Source organism: Anopheles nili, chromosome X, assembly GCF_943737925.1.
Source record: "Anopheles nili chromosome X, idAnoNiliSN_F5_01, whole genome shotgun sequence".
NCBI classification, from domain to species: Eukaryota; Metazoa; Arthropoda; class Insecta; order Diptera; family Culicidae; genus Anopheles; species Anopheles nili.
Window position 1 is genome coordinate 286,358 of NC_071293.1, and position 27,491 is coordinate 313,848.

Consider the following 27,491-nt stretch of genomic DNA (forward strand, 5'->3'; position numbering starts at 1 on the left):
CGTCGCGTTCGATGATCGCAAAATGGAGTGAAATAAAAACGAATGACCCAAGTCGTACACACATTATCGCCTTTTGCGAGAAACCACTTGTTAGCAATGGCGTGTCGGTTGGCAAAGTCTGTCAAGAGGTATCTAAGGACCCGGTTGGGTCTCACGGCGAATAAGACGATTGTCTTTTTGCTGCTTTCTTTTTGCTGTGCTTTTTCCTTTTCTTTTGGCTCGTCGTTAAGCTACCTTTTTCTTGCGGGGTTTTGGGGTGTTTTGGAATCGATATAACAAAAATAAAACGATAGAATAAAACAGTGCAGGTCGTTGTTCACCGATTGCATCTTAGCGTTGAAGGATATTACCCAGAATGAGCACCGTTTTAACCCAAAAAGTAGATGATGTGGGCGGTCTCCATCATCAAGATTGAGAATTTTATTGAAAAGACCACTTTACTGAGCCACATCACACCACTGCCTGCGAGCTAAAAGAGCTAATGTGGCTACCCAGAGCACATTCCACGCTAAGCGCTTTCGTTGACAGACGATTTACCCATCTCTCGTCATTATCGTCACTAGATCATGCTTCTCGAGGGCATGGTCTTACGATAAGCTGGTTCGACGACCGAGTGACTTTCGGACATGAGAAGGAAGCTTTCCGGAAGAGATTACAATTGTTGTGGCCCAGATGCAAAAAACATCCCGCAGGCAAAACAATGCACTTCTGGTGCTGGGACGATTTTCGGATGTTCCTCAGGCAGGAATGGTCAAACCATGCGGATTTTTGGCAATCTACAGTCCTCCGTCCGTGGTGTGCCAGTGTACAATCCGCCGGAAAATCTAATTCCCTTCACCCTTCTTGTGGCTCCTTGGAATGCCTTTAGTCAAGCTGACTACGTTTGCTTTAACCAGTATTTTATTCTATTTGTTTTAATAATTTTTTCACAACCGTTCGAAAACTAGCGGAATGCATCTGATAAAAGGGGCTAAGGCGCACAGGGTAGTGTCCGAAATAGTTTCGTCATCGCTGCCATCAACAGGCCTGTTCGTTCATTTTCTGGCTTGGCCACAATTCTCTTCGGTCAACCGTGCAAAGGAGAGAGGATACGAAAGCAAGAGGTCAAAAGGGATCCGGCAGTTATTCGACCCTAACTCGCTCGCCTTCTGTGCGACGAGGAAAGAGAACAACGTGCGCTTCCGGCCTGCAACCCGTTCCGGAAGGAACTGACCTGCTTCTCGTCAGTAATTCGAGAAATGGCATTGCAGCCCATCGCATTCTGTCGAGGATCCAATGCGCGAGGCCACGCTCCGTTCCACCGGCTGCCCGAGCTATGCAAGGTCGTCGGCGACCGTTTTGTTGCCCGAGCGCCTGAATGTAGACTTCCACTCGTTTGCCGACCCCAAGCCGACCTTTTGGTTCTTCCTTGGGAAATTAGAAAAATAACGACCATGTTGTTGGCTCCAACTACGCCAACAACAGCCGTTCATTCCCCTGGCTCATCCTCCTTTGTCGGGACATTCTCGTAGTCAGGAGTTGCACGGGAGTTGCTTCGAAGCCATCGTTTTTTTTCTGCTTCCTTTATTTTGTACCATTATCTAACCATCCGGACTTCCCGGGTCCTTCAGATATGTGTGAGTCGTAAATAAATGTAGATTGTAGTGCCCCACCCTTCCACGTACATACACATACGCTCGCGCACATACATGGTTGCACTGCACTCGGTGGCTCCTTAAAGCACACTCACCCGTCGCACAATGGCGCAAGGGTGGAATGAAAGAAACGCCGAAGTGAGCTGCCATGAGGGCGTCTTGGCACGTAGGGGAGCTTCGTCGCGGCCTCAATGAGCCCGCTATCCTCTTTTGAGCCACCGTGTCCCTTTGGCGCATGGGAGAGAGTTTCTTTTATCGTATGGGCTTATTTCCCCGTGTCGTCGCCACGATCCGAAAGGGCTGTCCGCAGGCTAAAAATAAGAAAAGCGGTGCCGAGAAGGGTGCACGCTGCGATAAAGCGGCACCCACTAGCTTCTTGCATATTTTATACACAACAAATTCACTCGCCTGCCGGAGGTTCCGGGCAGGGCTTGCCGAAACCTCGTGTCTTCCGTCGTGGCCAAGGTATCCCGGTTCGAGAAAAGCAGCCGGTAATTTGGTAGCAAGGTCGTACAGCTTCCGAGATCAGCAGCTTGCAACACATAGGTGGCCGGGGGCATAATTGTATTTTCTGCCTCTGCCCTCCCCTTCTTTTCTTTCCTTTCCTTTAACTCATACCACATTCAACGCCCCTCCGACGCAAGGATGCAAACAAGTTGTTGCCGAATGTCGACAGTCGTGCTTGTACCAAAGTTTGCGGTTGCTGTGGCGAACATTACCGGGACACATTGTTCTCTTTCGGTACTCCAGGCCAGTGCTGCTGTGTTGCCACCAGCAAGAAAAGCAGCAATGTATGAAAATTTGAGAGACAGCAGTGTCAAGAATGCGGCGGCTTTGAAAATGAATCCGATGGGGCCCGGTTGCGTCGAGTTTGGAACTGTCAGGACAACAGTTGCAATCGGGTGGGTTTTCTCTCCTTCGAATCTCAGACCAAAGCGCCCAGAAATCGGTGGTTGTGTGACACAATGCTAGCAGGGCATTGCTGAATGTTTTATTCTCGCTTCGATGGCCTCGTATACGCTAGCCGCACGTGTTTTGGGGGTTGCTACAGATTCACGATGGAACAACTCGACGTATTGTTCATGGGCGATTGCATGACATTGTTATCATCTACTCCCTCTGCCGGCTTCTGCCAAGATGTCTTCTTCACAAGCGAGTAGTTTGTTGGAATCTTTCTTCAGACCATTCTCCCTGTGTTTGTCGGTGGCTGAATGGTGTATTTCAACCTTTACTTCTACGACACCTTATCCCGATACAATTATACGCTCTAGAGCTTTTACCGGGGCTCGATGGCCGAAGCGTTAACGAGCGACACAAACACACGATAGTATCGAGATCGAATCTCGTCTGAGCCTCCACCGTACGCAGGACTGACTATCCAGCTATGTGAAAATTCTAAGTCATAAAAAGTCTTAAATTAGCAAGGCAGGCTTTGACCATACACCTGCTGTTGAGTCATTTTAGAAGAAAAAGAATAATAAAAAGAAGAGCTGATACTGATCTTCGGCCTGGTCGTTAACTTTAATATCAGCATCATTGTGACAGCATCCGAACCTAGCCACAAGCTATATATGTACTCTTTCATATACATCATGAATTCTCCGCTCGCAAAAGAGTGATGCACTTATTTCCCCCATCGGCTAGGTTCCCCAAATAGTGAGAGCGTGATGCTGCGCGAAGCTGTTAAATCCTGTTATTCACTTCGCTAGGAACGCAGTTCATTTGTCGTTGAACGCTTTCAAAGATAGGTTTTCGTTGATATCAATTACAGTGCGAGAAAAAAACTTGCGCCTGTGAACAAATTTTGAGGGCCATCACTTCCCAAGCACGAAACTCTGATTATATGGAATCGTTCATCCACTTCAAAGGAACTCATTTACGAATGGCATCGAATCCCGGTGAAAAGAAAATTTGAAGTAGTATTGGGAGATGGACTTGACCATATAAATTGAAGAAACTGTAGCGTGAGCAAGAAATCAACAGCCAAAAATTCGAAACAAGTCTGCAGAAACACAAGAAAGCGGAGAGAAACTGTTGTAGGTTATGGCGTACTCTTAAAAGTGTCGACTCAACATCAATTAGAAGAATTAGAATTATCAATAAGAAGAAGACTGACTGATAGAGCAAGGATTACAAGCACTTGAAAGTTAAAACGCGTTAAGCCTATTTCATAGGCCGCTGGGCCCTAATGTTCGAAGGTGCTGTAATTTCACTGAATGCCAAGCACGTGTGAGAACGTGTGCGCGCGACTCTGACGCGTTTGTTTATTTGTTTGTTTATGTGTTTGTTTGTTTATCGATTGTTTCGACGTTTCCAGTATCAGCGGCATTTGGTTCTTTTTCGTCGGTTTCGGTAACCCGACGGAAAACCAGCCGGCAAGGGCTCGCCGGTGAGAAGCATATGAAACCATGAAACCACAATTGGAACCGTCGTGACCTCTTGTTCTCGGGCTGCGATCAACAACATCCGAGGACAGGCGCCGGAGTAAAATAAAAAAATACACTCAAACAAAAGTTGCACAATATTCGCCAAAGCCGAAACTAAATAACTCTCTGCAAACCACAGTCATCAACCACAGCAACCCGACCACTGGGTGGGCAGCTCATAAATTAGAGCCAGAGGTTGGTATAGCTGCCCAGTTGCAGCGGTTGCATCGCAGGAATATGGACTGCAGGGCAGTTTGCAACATGGTTCGCGGTAACGTGCATGAATGTAGGCTTCGGGTTTTATTTCGTTTGAACGTCAGAGCTACACTCTTCTCCTCGATGTAGCAGCTGGTTATTGTTAAAATTTTCTTGCAACTGCAGCGGTGCCTACAGAGCATTCGGCGGTTTTATGCAGCCGGAACCATCAAAAGCAAACGCTTTGCAAGCCCGCTGAGCCTCTCGGGCTGGAAAAAGGTTAACGATGGACTTTGCGATACCTGCCAGTTGCAGGCGGTAGTCGACCGAACCAAAAGGGACGAAATGCCTGTTTGGGGTGAAAAAGGGTACATTATCGTAAAGTGCACGCACGGGTCATGTATAATGTGAATGGAGCAACGTTTCAGGCAAATCATCGCACCCAAATGGTTGAAGAAGGATAGGAACAGAATAGCCAATTTAGAAAATTCCTCGTGGTTTTCAGTCGCTTACTACACATTTCTACAGAACGGAAAAAGGCAGCCTAGTGCGCAGAGATACAGCTCTCGATTTTCCGTAGGCAGCAGTAAAGCTCCCAGTCATTATCCGCTGTCTCAGCAGTTCGCAGTCAAAGGTGCCTTCGTGCCAGTCCAACATCTGAGTGCACTTACCATACCAAGACATACCATTCGTGCGGGTAAGGTGGTGTGCTTGACCCTCTCCCTCATTTCCTTCATCCAGTCAGCTTCGCTTCTGCTCTGAATTGTCCCGGTTAGCGCTTTGCATGAGTTTGGCAGAATTCTTTACATGGTAGATTTTATCTTTTGAATTTCCAAAACTTTGGAGAGCGCCTTATAGCTTGCTGTGTTCAGTCGCATACCCGCAAGTGGATATTTTTCTTCCAAAGCGTGCTCGATCATGTATTCAGTGGCAAAAGTGACTTCTAAGTCCACCTATCTCGGACAGTTATTCCATCACGAAAACTCGATCGCTCTTGACACGGAATAAGGAATACACCAGAATCACTGGTAAGTCTTCCAGACGAGCTGTTTCCGTGGGTATTTTCTGCTGATCGGCCCCATTCTACCATTTCTGGTGCCTCTTGAAGCAGAAACTACTTTCGCCTGTGCGTTTTGTTTGCTGTTGACTAGGCTTGAATATTTATCTGCCGTTTTCATCTCGCTTGGATTTATGCGCGCCGAGTGTCGTCTTGCCGAAGTTAAGTGACACCGAGCCAATGACACGTTGGTGCAATTTTCTCTCTTTGCTGCCATTTTTTTACATGAACTTATGTTTGCTTGTTTGCCTTCGCCCTGAAAAGAGACTTTAACATCGTGGGGACCACAACGGCATTCGTCTAAAAAGAACAGTCAGTCATTCTTGGCACCGAACAGATGACCAGTGGCCTACTGGATGTTTCAAGTATCCAAAATGGCCAGGCAAAAAAATGGTGTACATGTGATTTTCAAAACATTTCAATTTACATTAGCTATTCGTAGCGAATCGAGGCCTTCTGCAGGATAGATCTTCGACAGGCCGGGCAAACGAGCGGAGAATATGAATACGATAATCCACTGGCAGGGGTGTGCACTCTCCGGAAACTATTCCATATGTTTAGCATCCTGCGTAGGAACCAACCTGCATCAATCTACAAGCATTTGGTTTATTTTCTTTCCATCGCTGGACGAAATTCTTTTGATCTCTACGACAGGCATCTGAGTCGCTTCAGGCAGCTGATGTGGTGGGGTTGCTCTGTTTTTTATGTGACCGTTTAAAGCACATGTTGTCTGAAGCAGATGTTCATATTTGCATATGCATTTTGATACAGTCATGAAAGCAAAAAGTATGCGCACTCACAGGACAGGTGGTGGCTTTGAAGATGAAGGCCCTCAAACTTGTTCAATGGAGAACATTTTACGCTCGGTAATCTAGCACGGTTTATTTATCTTCTCCGGTGCATATTTATATAGTATTTTTTCTGCTTTGCTAAGAGGCCCACACCTCGTTTATGTGCTCTTATTTCAAATTCAACAATATCGATTTATTTTCCATGCAAAGTATTGCCCTCGGTGAATCGGCTTTCAGCTATTTTCGGAAAACCGTTTAATTACGGCTATCGCCGAGAATCATGAATTCATTACTATTCGAGCAACTTGTTTTTCTTTTTTACACCCTCGCACTTCATACAGAGGTTCGTTTCATCAGGTGAACAAAATGTGCAAGCTTGTTAAAAAAAATGAAAAACCATCTCGGGCGCAGGGTTGGTTGAAATAAAAACTCAATTTGAAGCTACATTGGAATAAATCTCGAAAGGTATGAATTTTTAAATAAAACCAGTTCCGCATCATTCAGGCCTTTTGGACGATGGATGCGGGACATGACATGGTGCTATAAGAATCCATAAAAATACCTCAAAAAATTAGAAGACAAATGAAAAAAGAAAACTACCGAAAAAAAGCAAAGCGGCATAAACAGACAAATTATGGGTAAAATAAAGTGAGTAGAAAGAATCTCGAATCCTTGGTTCTGGACGCAAGCTTGATACTCTATATAATGTATTTAAAGTATCAATTTTTAGGGACCCAGTGGTTGGTTTTTCAACGTGTTCACCCACTTCCTGCTTGCACATGGTAGGTCAATGAGAGCATCTAACTTTCATCTGTCCGTGAAATCACCCAGAAAGCCTAGATTTTCGTGCGCGGTTGCCGGTTCCAGCGCACTTCAGCACGTTCTTCAAATCACGCCCCTGTTTCTGTGAAAACGAGCCTGATCAAAATTAATCAACGTTGCAAACAATTCAAACTGATAATATTATTATGCTGGTTGTGAGCGCATTCCTCAAATTAGTCCCGTTGAACTTAACCCATTTGACTTTATGTTAAAATAAATTCGCTTTTGAAGATGGTCTATAACGTCATGGTGCGAAACTACGAAGGCTGTTATTAGCAAGAATTACTTAAGATTCACTACGCCATTGTTTCTATCCAATGCTCCGTCTTGTAGGAAGCAGATATAAAAAATGTATCATGTGCCAAATTTTCACTCGCACTGTGTCTTCATTTACTTCCTCCATTTTGCAGTTTATTTCTCGCCAATGGATTTTGCTATGCTTTCGTTTCGGCTCGGATAATGTGCCATGGCGCGCGACGTAAGTGGTTGCCACTTTTAGTTTAGCTAATTTTCTGCAGTCTTGATTATGATGTTTTCTCGGAGGAAAGTTCACGCGAGTATCATTGAGAATGATTCTCTTGATTTTCCGATACGGACCGTTTGCGCTTCTGAGAAGCTTTGCGACACTCCCTTCATTTAATTTCATTCTTTATCTGTCTCTCTCTCCCTTGTGATTCATCTTTGGCTTTAACATTTTCAAAAAGAGGTAGAGATAAAGAGGAGCAGAGGACGAGATAAATTAACAAAGAAAAGGAAGAAACGTTGAATAGAAGGAGGGAATTTTCACTGTCGTTGTTACCTCCGGCTTTCGTAGTTTGTGACCTTCCATTCGGTCAATATGAACCCGCCTTTGGTTCCATTGCGTTGCGTCTTATTTTTGCAACAAAAAAATAAAAATTAGTACGAAAAATTATGCGAAATTTCTCTTTAGTTATTCTACTTTTGATGAGCTTATATTTTTGTCTACGTCATATAACAAACTGACGCTCGTCATTTTATCTCGACTCTCGGAGAAGCGCTCTCACAGCAGCTTTATTCTTTTGTCTCAATTTCAGGCCCGCATTCTAACTTGTCATTAGGAACGTAGCTAAAATCACGTGGTCATTTAATCGGTGCTATCAATTTTCCAGCCTGTGTGACCCGGCATTCAAATTCAAAAGCACGAGAAGGAGAATAATGGGACCCTTGCCTGTCCCAATGCGGTGTGCTTGTGCATTTTGCGAAGCGGTAACGATACTTACTGAATATTTTTATTAATCTTACTTTGGTTTTACTCTTTGTTCTCAGCTATTCCTGTCTTTTTCTTTTTGCTGGTCACCTGATGAGAGGAAAAATTAATAGAAGCAACAGAGGAAGGCAAATCGATTGAATTCAAAACCGTACGGGCCAAAGCGGATAAGCGCATCGCACAAGTAGAGTGCTTCTAGGAAAAGAAGCGAATGACTGGACTGTACACTGGGGAGCAAGTGAAAAAAAAATTGTATACAAATTAGGAGCTCTCCTCTCGGTGCGTCCGATAGCTGATATGGAGCTACCAGGCGTCTCTATCGAGCGAAAGACCTCGCATAGAAAAAGCAGGAAAACCATCGACTGAAGAGGATGTATCCATTCGAAAAGGGCAGTAGTGAAGTGGAAGCGCAAACTTTTTAGCTACTAGCAGAAATAACATCCTTCATACGACGGATTCCAAATATCCAACCCCGGGCACGCGAAATGTTAAGTTAATGGAGCTCGAGTAAAATGTGAAATTTCATTGCTTTTAATTTAAATTCAATTGTCTTCCTGCACGCCCGCTGGTGCTTTCGATCTTCATACCAGCCTGTGACCAATATAAATCTTTGCAGGCAGCGGAAGCTGCAAAAGGGAAGCAAATACTCTGTCAGATTTCACTCTGCCAGAAAACTCAATCAAGCGCTTCTCGCCGCCCTGCGTCCGGCGATTTTTCCCTAACCTACGTTGAAGAGTTTAATACCACTCTCTATCTCACTTTCTTTTTTCGATTGTTTCGTTGGTTTTTTTTTCCACCAGTCTCATCAAAGTGTGGATCTGATGGTAAAATGTAATTCGCTTCGTCCGTGTCCTTCGGACGTATTGTCTTGAACGCTTTGGTTTGATTGCTGGTTTTCCCTTTCGCTGTTATCGAGCCAAAAACATTCAATAGATGGCTTGCCAGAGAACTGTGGCGCCATTTTAGCAAAATATAAAGCGTTGAATATGTATCGATTATTTTACTTCTGGAGGCACGGAATTTAAGCTTCCTGGAGTTTGTTTAGCAAACCACGCCTTTTATTTTTTTATTTATTTAGTTACCGCATCGTAAACAATGTTCGCGAGCAACATCAAGCTAGCTTGTGGTAAGTTTTCTACCAAACCAGTTTATTTCAAATCTTTTACGGTCCCTGAAGGGCTTGACAAGAGTTTTTTCATATGGTACAATAGCAGGCAATTCATAATTCAGTACTTCATCCAACCTTGAACTATGTGACTACCACAATGACTAATGGTGCTCAACTGCTGGGTATCAGGTGCCTCAGTTGATGATAGTGTTTGTCTAGCTCATGGGCGTAAAAAATACAGCCGCAGTACCACAAAGCGGAAGCTTCTAGCCAGGCATAAATTCCCAGCCAGTGGTCAGAGAGTCCATCGAGTGAAAAAAAGGTAATGCAAATGTCAATCACATGCGCTTGATGGAATTATTTCTTTTCTCATTGCAGCGCACGGACGATGCAGCTACCCTGACTCCCAGCTTCAGGCCAGTTCGACGGTTTTCAATTTCGAGCAATAACAAAATTCATTTCCATTTCCATACCGTTAGCAGGTATGGACGGCACAAAATCGTCATTAAATTACGAATCATGCAAAGGTCGTTCTTTTGCCTGTCACTAGCCGGCTCATGGCTGGCGCCAGCAACGAGCAACATCACGTGACACAATTTGGTCGGCTTCCTGATGTTGCTCTTCGCTATCACATCGAGCTCGACGAGCCAGTCTCGACGGACGCTGCAACGCTCCTGCAGCCAGAGATTGGCCACGGCAGAAGTGGAATTCATTGATCGATGAAATCGCAATCGGTATCTAACATACCTGCCAGACGCAGTCCATTGCGTCAACCGTCGAGCGCCTGGTGTCACGAGAGGTCGTCGACACTTTACACCTCTTCGCCATTTTTAATACATTAACAGCAATACAAATTCATTCTCATTTTCCAGCCAGTGGCCGACAACACTTTTGCGCACTCTCTTCCGCTTCTTCGGGCGCTTCATTCGCGCCACTTATCACCTGATGTTAACTGCTCCTCATATTTCATTTCCTTACACTGGCCGATAATAAAAATAAAACAAGACGAGAAGCGGTGTGAAAACCGATCGAAAAGCTCACCTGCCCGACCCTTTCTTCCCGCTGGAGCTTGATTTGAAAATTGTTTCCATTTTCCATCGATTACAAGCATTCCATTTTCGTAAGCTACGGTGCAAAAAAAGGGATGCTTGTTTTCTAGCTTTCCTTTTCAATCGCTTGTCCCTTCTTTGGGGTTTGTTTCGGTCATCGTTCTGCGCCGAGTGAAGTCACTTCATCTGTTGATTGTGGTTCATTTTGGGTTGGATTTCGTTCCCCTCCATACAAGCCCACGGATTTTCATCCCTTGGCATCCCTTCCACAGGCGCTTTACATTAACTGTTACGTCACTTGGTAGCCCGCGCTGACCCAAGAGTAACAACTTTTTATGCATCTTTTTATAACATTTGATTGACTTCGTTACGCCCGTCTCTCGTGGCTTGTTTTTCGTACGGCCCTCGGGTTTTCCCTTCGATTTTACGCTCTCTATCTCCTTTGTGCTTGTACAGAACCATAAATTGTTTTTTTATACGACCATACAATTTTCGAATGACAACAAAATGGTGTGATCGATGTTACGTGAACGTTTCGCGTTACAACTGTGACCTGGTATGGTAAGGGTGAGTCGAGAGTTTACTGCGTGCCTAATATTATCGTCATTCCCTTTATAATAATTTTTCATCGCTTTGCCTACCCCGAGGGTATGATTCATTTTATTCAATATTTTGATGACTCGCCCGACGGATTGGCAAACCGGTGGAGAACGTTACTCCGAGATCTGTAGGTGCGTTTCGCTGATTACGCGGTGTGCCCATTATAGGTTTTTACGGCTCCATATCACAGAACAAGATGCCAGTAGACGAGCAAACGACTCTTTGTTCAAAGTACACCTGAGTGTCATAATGTCTGCCATGCCAAGGTTTACCTCACCAGTTTTCTGGAGAGCCGTTTGAACCGAAATATGATTTGCCACCTCACGCAAAATGGCCGGTCTATTCATGATTCTGGAATACACGGGGCGTAAAGCGAAGCAAAAATAAATCTGAGTACACCCTTCACTAATGTGATCGATTGTTTGTTTTCTGAATCAGCATTCATCAATATCCTTTCGGCTTTGAAAAAACGTTGTAGATCCCACTCATGCTGAAGTCGTCTGTTGTGCTTACCTGTAAGCGAGAAAAAATCAGAAAATATGCGTTAATTTTGGACAAAAATATCCCTTCAGTAATCATAAGCTTTCCCAGGTCGATATATCATGCTGACAGGTCTACCAAATTACGTGCCCAAGCGCCAGGTGACAAAATTCATTCCAGGTCTCTGTGGTTTGGGTATGAATTTGAAATGCTAGTAAACCGCAGCGGTCAAGACGACCCTTTGGAGTTGAACGAAAGAAATTAGCCTTCTTGGCGTGAGCCATCTGGCACTGAATAGCTTAGACCACAGAGAGCTGTATTCTACGCAGCATATTGCCAATGTACATAAATAAAACATGCGTGGTATTTTTTTGTTGCTGTTGCTTTCAGAGGACAGAATTTCTAAATTCTTGCATATGCAGGCCGCCAGATGAGCGAGCATTTTTGAACAAAAATCTCCTACTCTAGAAGTCTGAAGAGGATTTTTGAGAAAATAGAATATATATAATGGCAATAGAATGTCTTAGGTGCTTGTGCTACACACAGAAAGAAGCACAACTCGACCCATCTAAAGCTACTTCTTTGTTTCTTCGTACGACACCAAGCCAAACCAGCGTAACATTTCACCGGCAGATGAACTCCGGCTGATCCCGTAAGTGTATTTGCGAGGGCTAGGCCTGAAAGCTCTCAACCAAGTGGAACTAAAATGCTGGCAGATCAAATGGATCAAACAATAAACTGTGTTTTAATTATGAAAAAAAGAATTAATTGCACGAGCAGGCAGAGTAGTGGACGATCGGTGTTGCTTCGGTTCTTCGTTGGTGCGTGGTCAGGGCTGGTTGAAGTGGTTTTCAAACACGAGCTGAAACGCAAACCCGACCCACGACTGCTCCTGATTGCACAGATAATCCCTTCTCTGTGGCAGGCGTGCTCTGTGCTGGGACGAAGTTATTTCAATTGAAACGAAGTGTGCTCGATAGGAGGTTGGCTAGAAGTGGGTGGTCCGAAGGGGAGGACCAGATTCGGGCCGGGGCTTTGAAACAAATTTGAAACAATTTGCAGCTCTCTCCCCTATCCCAAATCACCGGCTTCAAGTCACCCCGAAAGCTTAATCCCCGGTGTCTGCTCAGCTGCGCTTGGCAACTATGTAAATACATTAGATGAACTTTCCTCCAAGTTTACCTTCCGACGCCAGCGCGAGCATACCCCGGCCTGCCAGGCGGCAGGCGTAACGGTTGATAACCGCTGTTAAGTGTCTTTCGCTGTTTGTCACAAAATTTTGGGCGCAACCCTCACTGAGGAGAACGTCGTGCTCCGACAGAACAATGGCCGCTTGAGAGTCGGCTAAGATTTCTCGGACCGCCGAAAGTGAGCTGCGGGCAGTTGTGAGGTGACTTCTTTTTTTCCTTCGCTAATATTTGCATTTAGCATACCTCAACTGCTCTGCGATCGGATGCGTGAAGATGTGGGGCAGCGAAATTGATAACAACTATAAAAATACTAATAAAAGACTCCATCAACTACTGAGGGCAAAGGATCGCCATTGGAGAGAACTCCATCTTTGGGCCATTGGATTCCGGCAGGACGACGTTCCAAAATGGCCCCGAGGGAGTACGTTACCCGGTGCTGGCATCCCTAGAAAGGGACTTAGTTTCGTTTGTTGTCTTTGCTAGCCGTACCCATGACCTCTCCAAATAAGGACCAAATGAGGAGGATGGCTAAGTAAAAATTGAGACATTATGCAAATGCCGTTTCAGGCTGTACCTTCGAGTGAGCACTATGGATCCTGCAAAGGGAGAATAAAGAGCATACACTCGAGAAGGGCCCAATTTGCATGGCTAGAAGTAAACCAACGAGCGGCACGTGGTATTAATGGTGCTGGATGCGCATGGCTAAAATAACTATAGGCCCAAGAAAACGAATCTCTTCCCATGCCTGTGCTTGCATTCAATACTGACGCTAAAAATTCCTCCATTTTCTAACCCCTTCCCAAGAGACTGTGGATGGCCTGGCATGCAAGCGGGATAACGGTTTGTAAGGACTACAAACAAGAACCTCCGCTCGGGCTTCCTTTTTGGCAAGGAGGAGTGAACGAGCGATATCTCACATGGATATTTTGTAGACAATTTCGAACGCATTCCAATCCCCGCCTCGAAACCTCAAAGTTATTTCGGTCGAGTTGTCCTTGGACACAGTTTGTCCGAGGAATTTCGGACCATCACTCGCATGCTTCGGTGCGAGTGTAAGCGCACAATGCAAAATTCATTTCCTAAAAAGCCGTCCGCTTGAATGAGCAGCATATTACAAGTGTCGGCACTCGCACGACCGGGAAAAGGGTCCTGATACTCTATCAAACCTGTCAAACTTTTGCGACGTCTGCGTGCGTCGCTGAGATTCCTTCGGGTTGATGATACCGGTTTCCGGTTCGGGCCGAAGATGGCAACAGCTTAAGGCGGGCCAAAGAGACACACTGCAGCTAGTCAAACACTCGCATCCAAAGGCGCACATTGTGTTTCTCCGGATCCGTCCGCCAAGGCCGGTCCGAGCCGGTTTGTGGGAGATTAGTAACGCGATGCGGATTTGCTTTTCGGCCACCAGCTGTCGGAGGAATGGAAAAACTTTGGCAAATAAATTCCTATCACCCGGCAAATGTGGGAAGCCGCACATAGATTTACCACGAACTTGTGTAGGCCACCAAACCGAGCAGGTGAAGGTCTTGGGTGAAGTCCCGGGGGGTGATTTTCTCATTTTAATTATGAAGTTGTCCGTCCCATTGTGAGACACATTTAAGCCATCCGGCCGTTGGAGCGGAATCAGACGCGTCCGGATAATCTACGCCCAGCGTGGTGCAATTAAGTTTCACTTCTCTCCAAAGAGGCCCTCGTCGATTTTACGCTTCCAGAAAATCAACGAAAACAAAACAACTTGAAAAATTGTCGCCCCACTGTTCCCTCAAGTGATTCTGAAAAATCCCCTAATTATGTGCCAAGGCAGCGAGTGTGCCATGAATGGCTTGTAGGCTCGAAGCATAGTATGGAATGAAAAAGTAAGCGAAAGAGAACGATTCGTGAATGTTGATGCAACCTTAGATAGTGACTTGCCGTTTGGGGCCATGCCTTGGAACATGCAAAAGCTGCGCCTTTTAATGAGCTAATTTGCTATGAAAATCAATATATTGGTAGCGCAGTTTATACACAAACAGTTCAAAACAGCTGGACCAACAGTTATATTCCACACGAAATGATTGCACAAAATCCTCTACGATCAAACTCTGACATGATGATATCACTATTAGGCTTGATATATCACTCAAAATTTCTCGCATCGGCACAATGCCTTCAAACATCCAGATGCTTCCGTTAGGTGTCGCGTTTACAACACGTGGTGAGTTCATGTCCATATTTTATAGCACCAAACATCAAGTTCCCCGTGAAATCGGTCTTCCGGTCAATTTTTCATCATTTGCGCCCTAAAAACGATCACTTAAGTCAATCACAACTCATATCTGCTTGATCTTGCCGAGATGGCTCTGGTCTGTTGGTAGCGCTTGGCCCAGTTAATCGAGCATAGAGCGAATGGTTTTTTTTTCTTCCAGCTTATGGCATCGCTGGATACCGGGGAAGCGTTTTACGACTCAAAATTGAAAGATTTACGACCTGAAACCACAAAAGTTCTACTTGGTCCGACCCCAATGGACCATTCGTTTTAAGTCGGCCAGAAAAGCAGCGTGCTGTCACTGTGGATTTGTTTGCTCGTGTAAATTTTCCAGAAAATATACTAAATACTGATTTGTTGCAGAATCAACGATTTCAGTGACGTGCTTCGCTTTTTTCTTTGCAGCTTCATTTCTCGCCGGTTAATAATAGCTAAATCTCGGATTGCAGAAATCGATTCGATCGTAAATCTCTGCTCCGAATCCCAGCAGGATCTGAGATGCATTCAAGCGAGCGAGCCAGATATCACCGTCTCATTTTCGCGTTCACGCACCTCACTGGCTGCTGGCCCTTATGCACTCCTACCTTCGACTCTCGCCTGCCTCAGCTCAAGTGGACAGATCTATTAAACGAAGAGGGAATTTCTTGTCAAGTACGAGATTCCGGGGAATATTCGGATATCCCATCGGGGTACGAGCTCTTTCGCTTCATTTTTAGCTTTCCTGCAACTCCTCAAAAGGGTTGTAACATGGGTTTGTTTTACTGCGATTTTATCCACTCGCAGCTATGGACCTCCCGTACGCTTGTAGTACAATTGTGACCAACAATGTTCGCCATTTGCAAGCTGGCATTTGAGCTGCGTCACCTAGGCCAGTAAAGCATAGCTTGCATTGGCTATTGAGTTGAGCGAAATTGAACTGTCTCGGATATTATCGCTCGCCGTCATATCGACTTGATATTGGTGGTAGTTTTAGAAGATGGATAACTACAATGTACGTCATGTCAACCAGCAAGGTGGCCTTATTCAGTGCCGCAGAAGCATCAACTCCGTCTCATGCGTGGGAGATGCCAACGAGCTTGCTAAACATATAGGAAATAAACATAGAGCCGCAACGAGCAGACAAAGTAAACTGACTGAAAACAATCTCGCACTTCAGTTTGCCAGTGCCGAGGCTCGACCTGTGTTCGACCTCCACCTGAGACCTATTCTGGATAATCAGAAGGCCTCCTTTCACAGGAAGGGAAAGTTAAAACTGCCAAAGCCGAGGTGTATTGAACAAAAAAACACATTCGCAAGAACATCGGTCTGTCGAGCCAGGTGTAGCGTGGATGCGGTAAAACATCTGCGAACAATCGACACCAATTTTGCGATGCTTTCGATGAAACTTTTTATTTACACTGGCGACAGGGATGATCGAAAACGAAGCAAAAAAGTCTAGAATTGACTCTGCCCAAAACTGTTTGTTTGCCTCTGGGTCTCTTTTTCGGTGTTTGCCAGCTCCAGCTCGCGGTCGGATTCACAGTACGAGTGGAGGAGGCTGCACAGCGAAGAGCAGCGCAAAGGCATGATCGGGAAGGGACAACGGTCGGTAGAGTTTATTCATTTTCCTAATTCCCCGGCGCCCGTGAATCGGCTGATCAAGGATGCACCCACCGTGAATGGGGCAGAAAGTACGGAACGCGTCCGGAGGAAAATCGAAAAAGCGTTCGAGCGAGCCATCAATGAGGCAAGGGAAAAGCGAAGGGAAAAGCTCCAAACTCTTCTCCACTCCGTGACGATGAGACCGTCTCTGAAGGAAGGACTCATCGATTGACAATTCCATAGCTTCCGTCCGTACACCAACAAACCTTCGGGGGAAAATAACTCACGTAGAATAACAAATTCCCGAATTCTCCGCCAGTTTCCTACATTCGGGTGCTGGCCGGTGAGTCACTTCTCATCGAGGGAAATCTTGTTCGGATGGCAGAACGACGGCTTCTACCCACTCTTTTGACCGATATGTGACCGGAACCGCCGGCGGTGTTCGATCGCCAAGGAAAATCACTCCAATCACCCGATGGGCGGTTGAGACTCGCATGGACACAGGCCGGGAAAATAAATTTTCCCCTGCCAGGCGAACGTTTTCTTTCACTCCTCATGCCGATGAAGGCCAACATCTTTCACTTAATTTTGAATGTTGTTTTCCACTCGCTTCCAGTGAGTGATGCGTGGCCGCGGAATGGTGCAAAGACGGCGCGGCGGAGCCATGAAGCAGGGCTGAACTGTTAGTGCAACAGCGTGTGTGTGTGTTTATGTGTTCTCTCGCATACATGAACCCGAGGGAGAAAAGAACAGGCAGGAGTGAGCAGCAGCGACAGACCGACTGCCCGAATGTAAAGCTCGGTTAGGCTGGGATTAGCTTTTCACGTAAATTGAAAAACTTTTCCACCGACTTTGGGCGTCCGTCGCTGTGGCTGTTTTTGCTGCCATTTGCACTGCCTCTTGTTGTTCTTGAGAGCCGCCCATCGGCACTGACCACCGGTAGGCATAAATTAGACTTTGTCTGGTCATTGCAGTTCGTTTTTGTTTACTTCGCTCCTTGGCCGCCGATTTCCGTCTTTCGCAGCCCTCTCCACCCTCTCCTCCTCTGTCCCTCGCTGAGGACGCATTGTGCTCCATTCTTTGGGCTTTGTTGGCGAGCCGGCACCTGCTGGTGCTCTTAAGCGAGCGAGCTTTCATCAATTTTCTGCCCGTCGAACGTTTTCTCACCACTGAGGCGAAGGCATGTTTGTTCTCGCCTGCTTTTGGCGACATCGTTCGGCGCTCAATCGAGTCGATCTAGCCGCGGACTGCGGCGCTTGCCACATGTCCTCCGGTCGTCTCGTACTTTGTTCCCGAGGCCATTTTCGGATCCTGAGCCACACTCGCGTTTCCCGACGCCATCTTTCCGGTCGAGATGAGAAAGTAGAATTTTCTTCGCCTAATCCTCGGGAGGGAAAAATATTATTCCTTCCGCGCGACACCATCATACTTTTCAATCATGCCGCTGTTGTTGTGCCATTGGAGTGGTATTCGACAGAATCGAGGGGTGAGAATCGAGCGAAGCAAGAAAAGTAAAGGTACGGTCAGGCCACTTGCTTGGACACGCTTCTTTTTTCTTTTAGAAGTTATCTTTTTTCGGCGATTCTGCCTTTGCATTTCAATGAATCGCTTACAGGTTCGTTCTTTCATCACACCGAAGCCTTGAAGATCCACTAGAGCGTGGATGATTTGAAATGCAACTTAAGCAAAGAAATCGATCAAAACAACCCGACTACTATGAAACGTACACACTAGTGAATTTGGGAAATGTTCTAAATGATAAAAGAACAGTAAGACGTCGAAATACCCGCACGAGGGTGTTTGTTCAGGCGTGCGCGAATTCGCCATCACTCAAGCGCTGCAGTTGAGATGGGTGTGAAAAATAAACCACCCTTATGCTAGCACCAACTTTGAGCGTGTATATTGCACAGGAAAAAACCACCTCCAGCACGCTAATGACTATCACATGAGCCAATTCGCCCCGTAGGTGAGAATAGATAATATCATTAATAAAATAAAAATTAACGATGAAAGATCCAAGGGGATTTCATCAAATGATCAGGACAGAAAGAATACATATATAATATCTTTCTTTTGATTTGATACTTTGGTCATAGAGCAGAAGTGTGATAAGTACGAGAGTGGAAATTATAGATTAGCTCAAGAAGGAACTCAGAAGTATTTAAAAAAGTAAACAAATTGCACAATATGTTTCAAGAGCATTCAAGGTGTTGTAAGATGAGTGTAACAAAATATTTTTAGAGATAAAAATAGATATGTATCATATGGAATGAAAGCAGATAGTTTAACGTATAGTTGTTTGCATTGTACTAGAATTCGTAGAATGAAATCGGGTAAATCGGCTAGTGATCAATAAACATAATAAATGATCGCCTTCGGCATCGCTTACTTGATCGGTGGGCCAACAATAACAGTTACTAAGCGATGCAAACATTCCAGCTGATAGTCTACCACCAACATGGTACCACGAACAGGCTTACGTGGCGATTTCAGTGGCCTATTTGGGCGTGTAAACACACTCAGCCACGTAACAGTTGTTGAACTTTGCAAATTCTTTATTCTGGCGTCGGGATGCTGTTGCTTTTGGCGAGGCATATGCTGACGTGCAGCTCAAGCCAAATACTGTCACAGAGCACGAAAAAACACTAAAAGTCCCCAACGGTCGCAGGGAACGATTACGAGGACCACGCCCCCCCCCCCTCCCCTCCCCCTCCAACCGATGTATATCTCACGCATCCTTGGAATTAAGCAGTAAGAACACGCCGGTTGAATTCCACCGCGCTCTCACATTTGCCCATATTTGTCGACGCTAAGTGTACCGCTATCCCGGGCCCGATCTTAGCTGTGAAATAACACGAAAGCGACGATAAAGCATTTACGGGCGCAAATTGCAAACGCACGTTAAATCAATCATTGCCCAAGACGACCGGGGATGGAACCAAGACACTGACGGCTGGTGTGAACAGTTGTCGTCCCGCGCGAATTCATCTTTCCGTTTTCCCGCATTTTCTCGATCCTAAGTGGGTTGACGTGGGGGTGGAAAAAATTTTCCATTTATTTATTCCCCACCCGGCCTGTTCCCACAACACCTCGACGAGGTTGATTTTGCGGTTAGAGCAGATTGCCGGCGTACTGAGCCATACAGTCGCTCCACGCGCTCATGGGTGAGTGTGTGTGCGCGGTTTTTCGGGGTTCACAAATCCGACGCCACTGCGGAAACGGTGTAGATAATTTGATAAATCGTACACGCACGTGGAACGCCACCAAGCTGCGGTCGACCGCATTTTCACTCCAATTATCTGTCTTGTAAGCGTCCCCACTCGCGCTAAGCGGAGGAAAACCACTTTAGCTGGATTGTGTATCAAACCAAGACACCACGCTGGGATCTCAAAAGTGTTGATTTTGCCTACCACAACTCGGCTGCTTTTTTTCCACACCACTCACGATCACACGTTTGGACATAGGGAGGATTTTTTTTAAAATTTCTCAACAACTCGGACCCAAACCGGAGGACCGCGCGCTAGTACACAAGCAGCAGCAGCTGGAACGAAACACGACACCCAGTGGGCCTTCAGGCGGTTCATATCCATCATTGACTGGAGAGGGCGGTGACCGAACACGCCACACGCCGGAACAGAGATGCTATTTTTAGAACCCTTTTCGATCGTATCGGTTTCTTTTGCAATTATGCGCGCTCTCCGAGCAGCTTGGGTCGTTATTTGAATTGTGTCGGGTGTGGAGGCGTATTTTTAGAGCTCGTACCTGTTGTGCAATGCATTCCGGCTTTGATGTAGCGGAGCGACTGGTGGAAATTCGGAAAAACACGGCTCAGTTGGCCACGTCAGAGATGGCGAGTGGAAAATAAACACGAACCCTTCAGCTCGCGAGATCGCTGTATGCAGCACTTGGGAAAACGCAAGCAACACCACAAGGGTGGCTCCGGTTTCCTGGATCACGTTCGAAAGGTGCGGAAACGAATGCCCACTTGCTGGTGCGCCAATCGATTCAGCATCACCCGGTGGGATTTCTCACCATTTTTTTTTCTCCTCTCAATTGCTTTTAGCGAGTGCTTAAATCGATCCTATTCGCTTCCTCCGTGCGTCCGGATCGATGCGGATGGAAATGGATTTCCCAAGCACTTTCTCACACGGTTCGAGTTCCACAATCAAACATCGAGAACCTGCGAGCGGGCGGAGACGACGTGGCTCACCGTTTCCTCTCCGCTCTTTCTTCACCTTCATAAACCACCAGCCGGGGGCCACCTCATCCGATAATTGCTGTCAAGTGAATTTCTCTCCACATTCCTGCAGGAGTATACGCGCCACCATTCCCCAGAGTCGAGTCGTTCGCGTTTCTGCTCTGCTAGAAAGTTTTCTCTCCTTCGCCTAACTTCCGATCCTCTCACAGGTCCCTACAAATCCTAATTACCGTGCCGCTTAGTGCGCTGTGAAAATTGAATTTAATCACCTGAGCATTTACAACCATTCGATCATGCAGCTTCCCGTTGCAGACCCACCATTTGTGCACTTTTCTCCGGTCCTTCGGCCATCCAGCTACCAACCACCCCCTACAATCTTCCTCTTTTATGCCCACGAATCGGTTCTCCCAGCCGGAATAAGGACGCAAAGCAGGCACGCTGGTTTGTCATTACCCTTTCGCTAATCTCGTACGACCAGTTGGTGGAACGTGCCGTGCGAAAAGTCAAACCCCATTGCCCTTGGAAAAAGGGCGTCGCACGGGGCGCGGAGGGGCAATAAATTTTTATTAGAAAATCATGCAGTACCAGGTGGCAGCAGCGAAATCCCGAGCCAGCGAGACAGTCGCGGGCTACAGTCGTTTTGCACCCGGTTGCGGATTCGATTTCACGTTCCCGGAATATGTTCCGTGATCTGGTATCTAATCCCTCGTCCGAGGTCATGGGAGTGCACATCGACAGCAGCACGGATCTAGTAGGGAAAAAAAGGGCCCACCTGGAGACGCCTCCCGGGGGGAAATCTCACCATTCACCGGCTGGCTTCAGCTCGGTTGAATCCTTGCACCACGTTAACGGAGCGGAATGGCGGGCCTTTAACAACTTTCGATCGTCCGCGCTTCGATGGACCCGGGCCCACTCCCAGTGGCTTCCGGAAAACGCCACCACCGAACCGAAGTGGCCAAAAGTACTCGCTCTTCGCGCGTCGCCCTTTTAAACTCCTGTCCCGTAGCAGTTGGATGAGGACGGAATTTTCTGCTACAAATCGATCGTCCGTCTAGCGTGCGCTCTCTTTCTTACCCTCAGTCTCTCTTTCTCTCTTGCTCTTTCTCTCTCTCTCTCTCTCTCTCTCTCTCTCTTTATCTCTCTCTTGCTCTCTCTCTCTCTCTCTCTTTCTTTCGTACCAGCACACGAGGCGCTTTTTGCCCGCCTGAAGCGATATTTGATGTTTGCGAGGAATGATGCCTGTAAAAAATGTCGACCGTTGCGCCCGGTGTGCGACAGGCGGTGGGTTAACCGCGGACCATGATGGCGGAGGTTCTTGCCTGAGGAAGCTTGGGATTCCGGGTTGAGTTTTGCTAGGTGAAAAAAACGCAATGGGGCGCGATGAAGGGCCTGGAATTGGGAATTTATTGATTTTTCACTCGTCGGAAAACGCGTCTGGATCCCTGCGAAGGGAGCGACCAGGTGGAGATGGTAGAGTCCATTGAAAGGAGATTGGTGGTCGATTGATGCGATGTCTGTGCCTGGGCGACGCAGTTTGGATACTGCCCTTACGGGCCGTACAGAAAGGAGAAAACCGCTACAGCAGCAGCTGTATACTGAAGCCATTCCAAGACGTGAGGATCTCGCCACGTGTGCTTTAAAATTGCTCAAAAACCCAACCTGTGATGCAGCTCGTGCGAAGTGCATTTCGTCAAGAGCCGAAGGACGTGAAGGACTATTCATGCACCTTTCCTGGCGGGCTTTGTTTGTTTTATTTTCTCAGTGCGCTTGCGGCGCCCTGCCGCCTCCATTAGGAAGGTTCAGCGTTTTTTCCTCATTCGCTTCATAACGCCCTAGTGGCAGGAATCCTTTAGGGCCGGTAAGTGGCGCTATTTATTACGCGCCCCATGGGAAAGGCTGGCCGGTGGGGTGTTTATTGGCCGGCGTTGGCGAGCGTGTACGTGTACGCAAGCTGGGCCAAGGTACCACACTCTTCAAAGACCGCCTCTAGACACGCTGGGATGACAAAACGGAATGTGACATTATTGCAAGATGATATTAAGTGCGCCTGTCGTCTCGTGCTCAGGTCGCTTGGCGAGGGTGACGGAGCGATGGAGTAGGGTTAGAGCCATCCTTCGTTCACAGTCTAGCGATCCCCAGATGGCGACGTAATGTGCATCAACCACCTGTCCGAACCTGTCGGGTTTGGCCTCTGATAAAGCATCCTGCCAACCTCGAGGCTAGTAATGCACCTCGACCTTCGTGTCGCCTTTCGAAGGGCCACCAACTGGCCGCTATTAAAGCCCCGGCCGAGCAGAAACAAAGTCATTTCAAATCCTACAGCACGGGCGCTTGCGTAATGGAAAAACGAGACAAAATCGCCACGTACAACCCTTGCTGCCCTTGGAAGCTGGCATCACGGCATCGAAAGGAGGCTGCTCATGTCCAAGGATGTTTCGTTCTCCTACTTCTTGTGTGGTGTTTGCAGGCTCATTTTTTCTTTTCTTTCTCGGAAGCAGTTATAGTTCCTTCTGTGGCATAGCGCTGATTGGATTCTGCCGCTTTCCATCGCTCAAAACAATAGTTTTCCCTGGCTTGCAAAGCCACCCAAGCCGGAGAAGCCCGTAGTGGTGGGAATGTTGCTACGAGTTTATCGTTTGCTTCCTTGACGGCAGCCGAGAGTTAGTATGTCAATTTATGTGATTCTCCACCCCCGCACCCTCCCTCCCCGTTCTACCACTCTCTGAGCGCCTCGACCATCCCGCCCTCTTCATTCGCTCTTTTGTTCAGCGTCGTGTCCTTCATAGCCCTTTCATCTATTACCTGCCACTAGCCCGGCCCAGGTCTGGGCCCGGCTTGGGGTGAAAGAATTGCTCTCGCCGCATAAATATTCATCTTTTACAGCATTAATAAAATCAAAACAAGGAAAATGCAAATGCTCTCGTGAGCTTCGTGGTGTTTTTCTTCCTTCTTTTCTACCCCGAACGGCTAGGCATAGCACCAATTCCACTTATTTTCCGCTCCGACGCCTGCCGCCGACAAGAAGGCGAGCTTCATTTTATCATCTCGCGCGCTAAACCCTCGAGAGTACTATGCCGTCCTATCCAGCGCCCACGTAGGGGCGTCATGGCAAATGTGGATTTTCTTGCTCAAGAACCTAGCGGAAACCGAAAATACAATTTTTCACGCGTACCGCGTACGCGTGAGTCTTCTAGTGCGAACGTCAACGCTGGGTCATTTAAGTAAGTTTTCTCCTTTTTCCAGCCGAGTGTAAGAAACAAATTCGACCAGATGCAGTGGAGTACAGGAGCGCCACCAGAGGGAGCTCTGACCGAGGACTCCATTATTCGAAAGGCTCGGTTTTCGATTCCTGCTCCTGCTCGATGGTGAAAGGGACGTGCGGGTATTCTCTCACGCCCTTTTCCCAGCCTCCAGTGGCAGAGTGGCGCAACGACAAACGTGCAAACATTGGATATGACAGACGAAATTGAATTAAATTGACGTGAGCAAATAATATCAAGGATCTCCCGCTGTCGTCCTGGCGTAAGTATCCTTACAATGCGCCCTTCGGTCGCTGCTCACCCCTCTACCACCAAGGTTGGCCGGGATTCCGATCAGGTTTCACAATCCTTTCCATCAATATCTGCATACTTTTACCGGGATTTCGTTTTTAGCTCCTCGTTCGCGCATGGCTAGGGTTTTTTTTTTCTCTGGGATAAATTCTCCAAATTTCCGCAACGTGGCATATGGTTTCACCAACACCGACACTGTAGACGATACCCCCAACCATCCCTGCCGATTGCGGTACACCTGCTGCTTATAGTCTGACTCGCTTCCGGGCCGGAGAAAGGACCTTGGTCTCAAACAGGACCTCGAACGAAAGCGAAACCGGAAACGAACGCACTATGGCAGGGGTCTTCTGGATGGGCAGAGGATGAAGCGCAACATACGCCTCGCCGTGTCGTATCTGTGCACGCATCGTGTGTGCGTGAAAAGTCGGGATTTTCCCACCGGAGGCCGATTGGGGCATCAACGGGGCTTAGCTGAGAATGACAAAAATAGACGACCACGGAGAAGTCCTTCCGGTGGCTATGGAGCGAACGGTACTACCGGGATGTGTGGGTGTGTGCGTGCAGGATCAGCGGGATTTAGTGGGTGTCGAGTGTAGCGAAACGAACATTGCCAGGCGCCTCGGAAAAGCCAGGTGGAAAAACAGGTCGGAAAACCCGAGGGTGAGGCTAATATCACCAGATTACGGCACGCTACCGATTGCGTGCATGTGAGTGCATGTATGTGTGTCTGGAGTGCGTATGTGCGTGGATGTGCTTTATTGTTTCAGTGGCCAGGCGAAAGGCATCGGCAAATAGAAAAGACAAACCTCGCTCATCATTTCATCGCCCTTCTTGCACCCTACCTAGGAGCGTGAGGGAAAGAGATAGATAGAGAGTTGTGTTTTTCTTACATCGTCAAAGCCTCTTCCTCGCTCCTTCCCCTTTTACCGAGCCCACACGACTCTGCTAGTGTACGCGCGCTTTGATATTGAATTTCGAGGCGAGGATAAATTTACCTTTCGTACATTATGCGCGCCGAAACAGGCATCGCCGTACGATTCCTTCCCATTCAATGATTTCTCAACAATCAAACCGAGCCTCCGGATATTAGCCTCTTGCCCGTGAGCTTCATCTGTGGGAAAGCCAAGCGGAAAAGCTGCGAAATGAAAAGCCGTCGACGGGTTTCGGAGTGCGAACGCGAACTGGTGAGGCGAAAAGCCGTAGAAAGACAAGAAGCAATTCGTTTCGTCACGGTGGAAAGCGATGGAAAACTCAAACAACCCTCCAGCAATGCCGGTGGGGTTAGACAGCCCGGAAGCGGGGTGGAAAGGAAGAGGGCCTCTTTTCCCTCTCAGCATCGGTCAGGTGTGAGATATACGCATCAGCCTGACAGCTTGCTGGTGGCGTACGAGCTAGTTTTCCCTGCCATCGTCGATGTTCGCTCTTGTTTGCTTATTTGCTCAAAACGAGCCCCTATTCCTGAAGCTGACTTTCAATATTCGACAATCGAAAGAGAAGCTTCAAATTTACTCTTTTTTCACTACTGTTTGGGAGGTGTAAGAAATTCCTCACACGCTGAGCAAAAGGTGTAAAGGGCAACAACTCACCTGACACTGTGGCAGCTCGACGTGGCCCTCGGGCCGTTGCGCTTTCCAACCGAGCAGCGGCGGGATACAGACGAGCGCGGACATGATCCAGACGGCGGCAATCATGAAGGCAGCCCGGGCTGGTGTTCGCGACTTCAGGTACTCGATCGCCTTCGTAATGCTCCAATAACGATCGAGCGAGATCAGGCACAGGTTCATGATGGAGGACGTGCAGAGTAGCACGTCCATCGCAGAGTGCACGTCACACCACCAGTTGCCGAAGATCCAGTACCCCATCAGTTCGTTCGCGAGCGAAAATGGCATGATGACGAGCCCGAGAAAGAAGTCGGCCACTGCGAGTGACGCAATGAACCAGTTCTGAATGTTCTTGAGCGTCTTCTCGGTTGCGATGGCGATGATCACGAGCATGTTGCCGACGACGATGATGATCATCAGTATTGTCACGATAATTGATGCCACGATGATGTGCGGTAGCGTATAGCCGCTTGGGTAGGCCCCGTGCAGGATGGTGAGGTTTTCGCCGGGCCCTGCGCCCATCCCGCTGGCCGTTCCACCCGCTCCGGCCGACGTCGCTGAAGCCGCCGCCGCCGCCGCTGCCGCCGCCGCCAGGGTGTCGTTCAACATGGCGCCGAGTACGGAAGGACCGCTAGGTCCACCTCCAGCCCCGTACGACCCGTTAGCTCCCACGAGCGCAAGGAAGTCCTCCTGCGACACGTTGCCCGGCGACGAGGCGTAATCCATGTCCTATCCGATCCGGCGCCCTTCAATTTGGGCGCTTGGGTTTCGCTACTGGCCCTTAAACACTGCTCCTCGACACATGGCCCCCTGCAACACCTGCGCTTTAAAGTCTAATATCACTGGAGGTGTATTCACGCGAATCACGGATCTCTCAGTTCGTTCCGTTCGTTCACTCACTCTTGCACTTGGGTTTTCTGTCTCGCTCGACCCTCTCGTCTGTGCCACTCGTCACCCTAGCCGCCTACGTGCTCCAAGGATCGCCTTTCCTGCGGTCGCCGAGGGCTCGATTCTGCTGCACGGTGGCGCCACCTGGCGGGGCCCATTGCGTACCGTGCCCCACCTGCCCCTTTTTTGCGTCGCCTGCGTCTGCGCACCGCCGTCTGCTGCCAGTCGGCCCTTATCGTGTCGACAGCCCGGGCCCGGGCTGGCCACTTTTTCTGGCGCCCTTCGCTCGCCGTCTGCCCCCGCCGCACTACGGAGCCCCCACTGGTGGCGGGAATCGTGCTCGGCGCCTTTGCTGCGATCTGGAAAAACAAGATAGAGAGAGAGAGAGAGAGAGAGAGAGAGAGAGTGAAAGAGAAAGACAGACAGATAGAGATCAAGGGAGAGCAATGATGAGAATTTCGAACACCAAACATGGCTGATTTATCTGCAAGGCCTAAACGATTGAATGTGTTTTGCATTTTTCGCATTGTGTGAGTCATCCGACGCGTATGTAACGCATCACTTCTACTTCTGGAGTATCATTATTGGGCGGAAAACTCAATCTTCGACTTGATTGAGCAGCTCCAACTGCTGCTGCCAAGTCACGATCGAACAATCGACATGTGGCATGATTTGCACGCAACGCGCCATTCCCAGCGCAACGATAGGGGCGATGGGAAAACTCACTCCCACCAACCACCCACCTACCATCCCACCCGAAGGCCACCGATGCTGCATCGCGTGCAGTTGATGCGCAATCGGCGCACGCTAATGGCGCATTGTGTGTGCGTGCACCCTCTCGGTGGAA

The 27,491-nt window shown here is 47.8% G+C and overlaps 1 protein-coding gene across 1 annotated transcript in view; it reads right to left on the reverse strand.

Annotated features, from left to right (window-relative positions):
* LOC128729078 (probable G-protein coupled receptor No18) overlaps positions 1-26,482 on the reverse strand; it is a 74,050-nt gene extending 47,568 nt beyond the window's left edge. Inside the window, exon 1 of the mRNA XM_053822729.1 lies at positions 25,742-26,482. Coding sequence (XP_053678704.1) covers positions 25,742-26,482 — 741 coding nt within the window. The remainder of the gene's footprint in view (positions 1-25,741) is intronic.
* Positions 26,483-27,491: the final 1,009 nt, after the last annotated feature.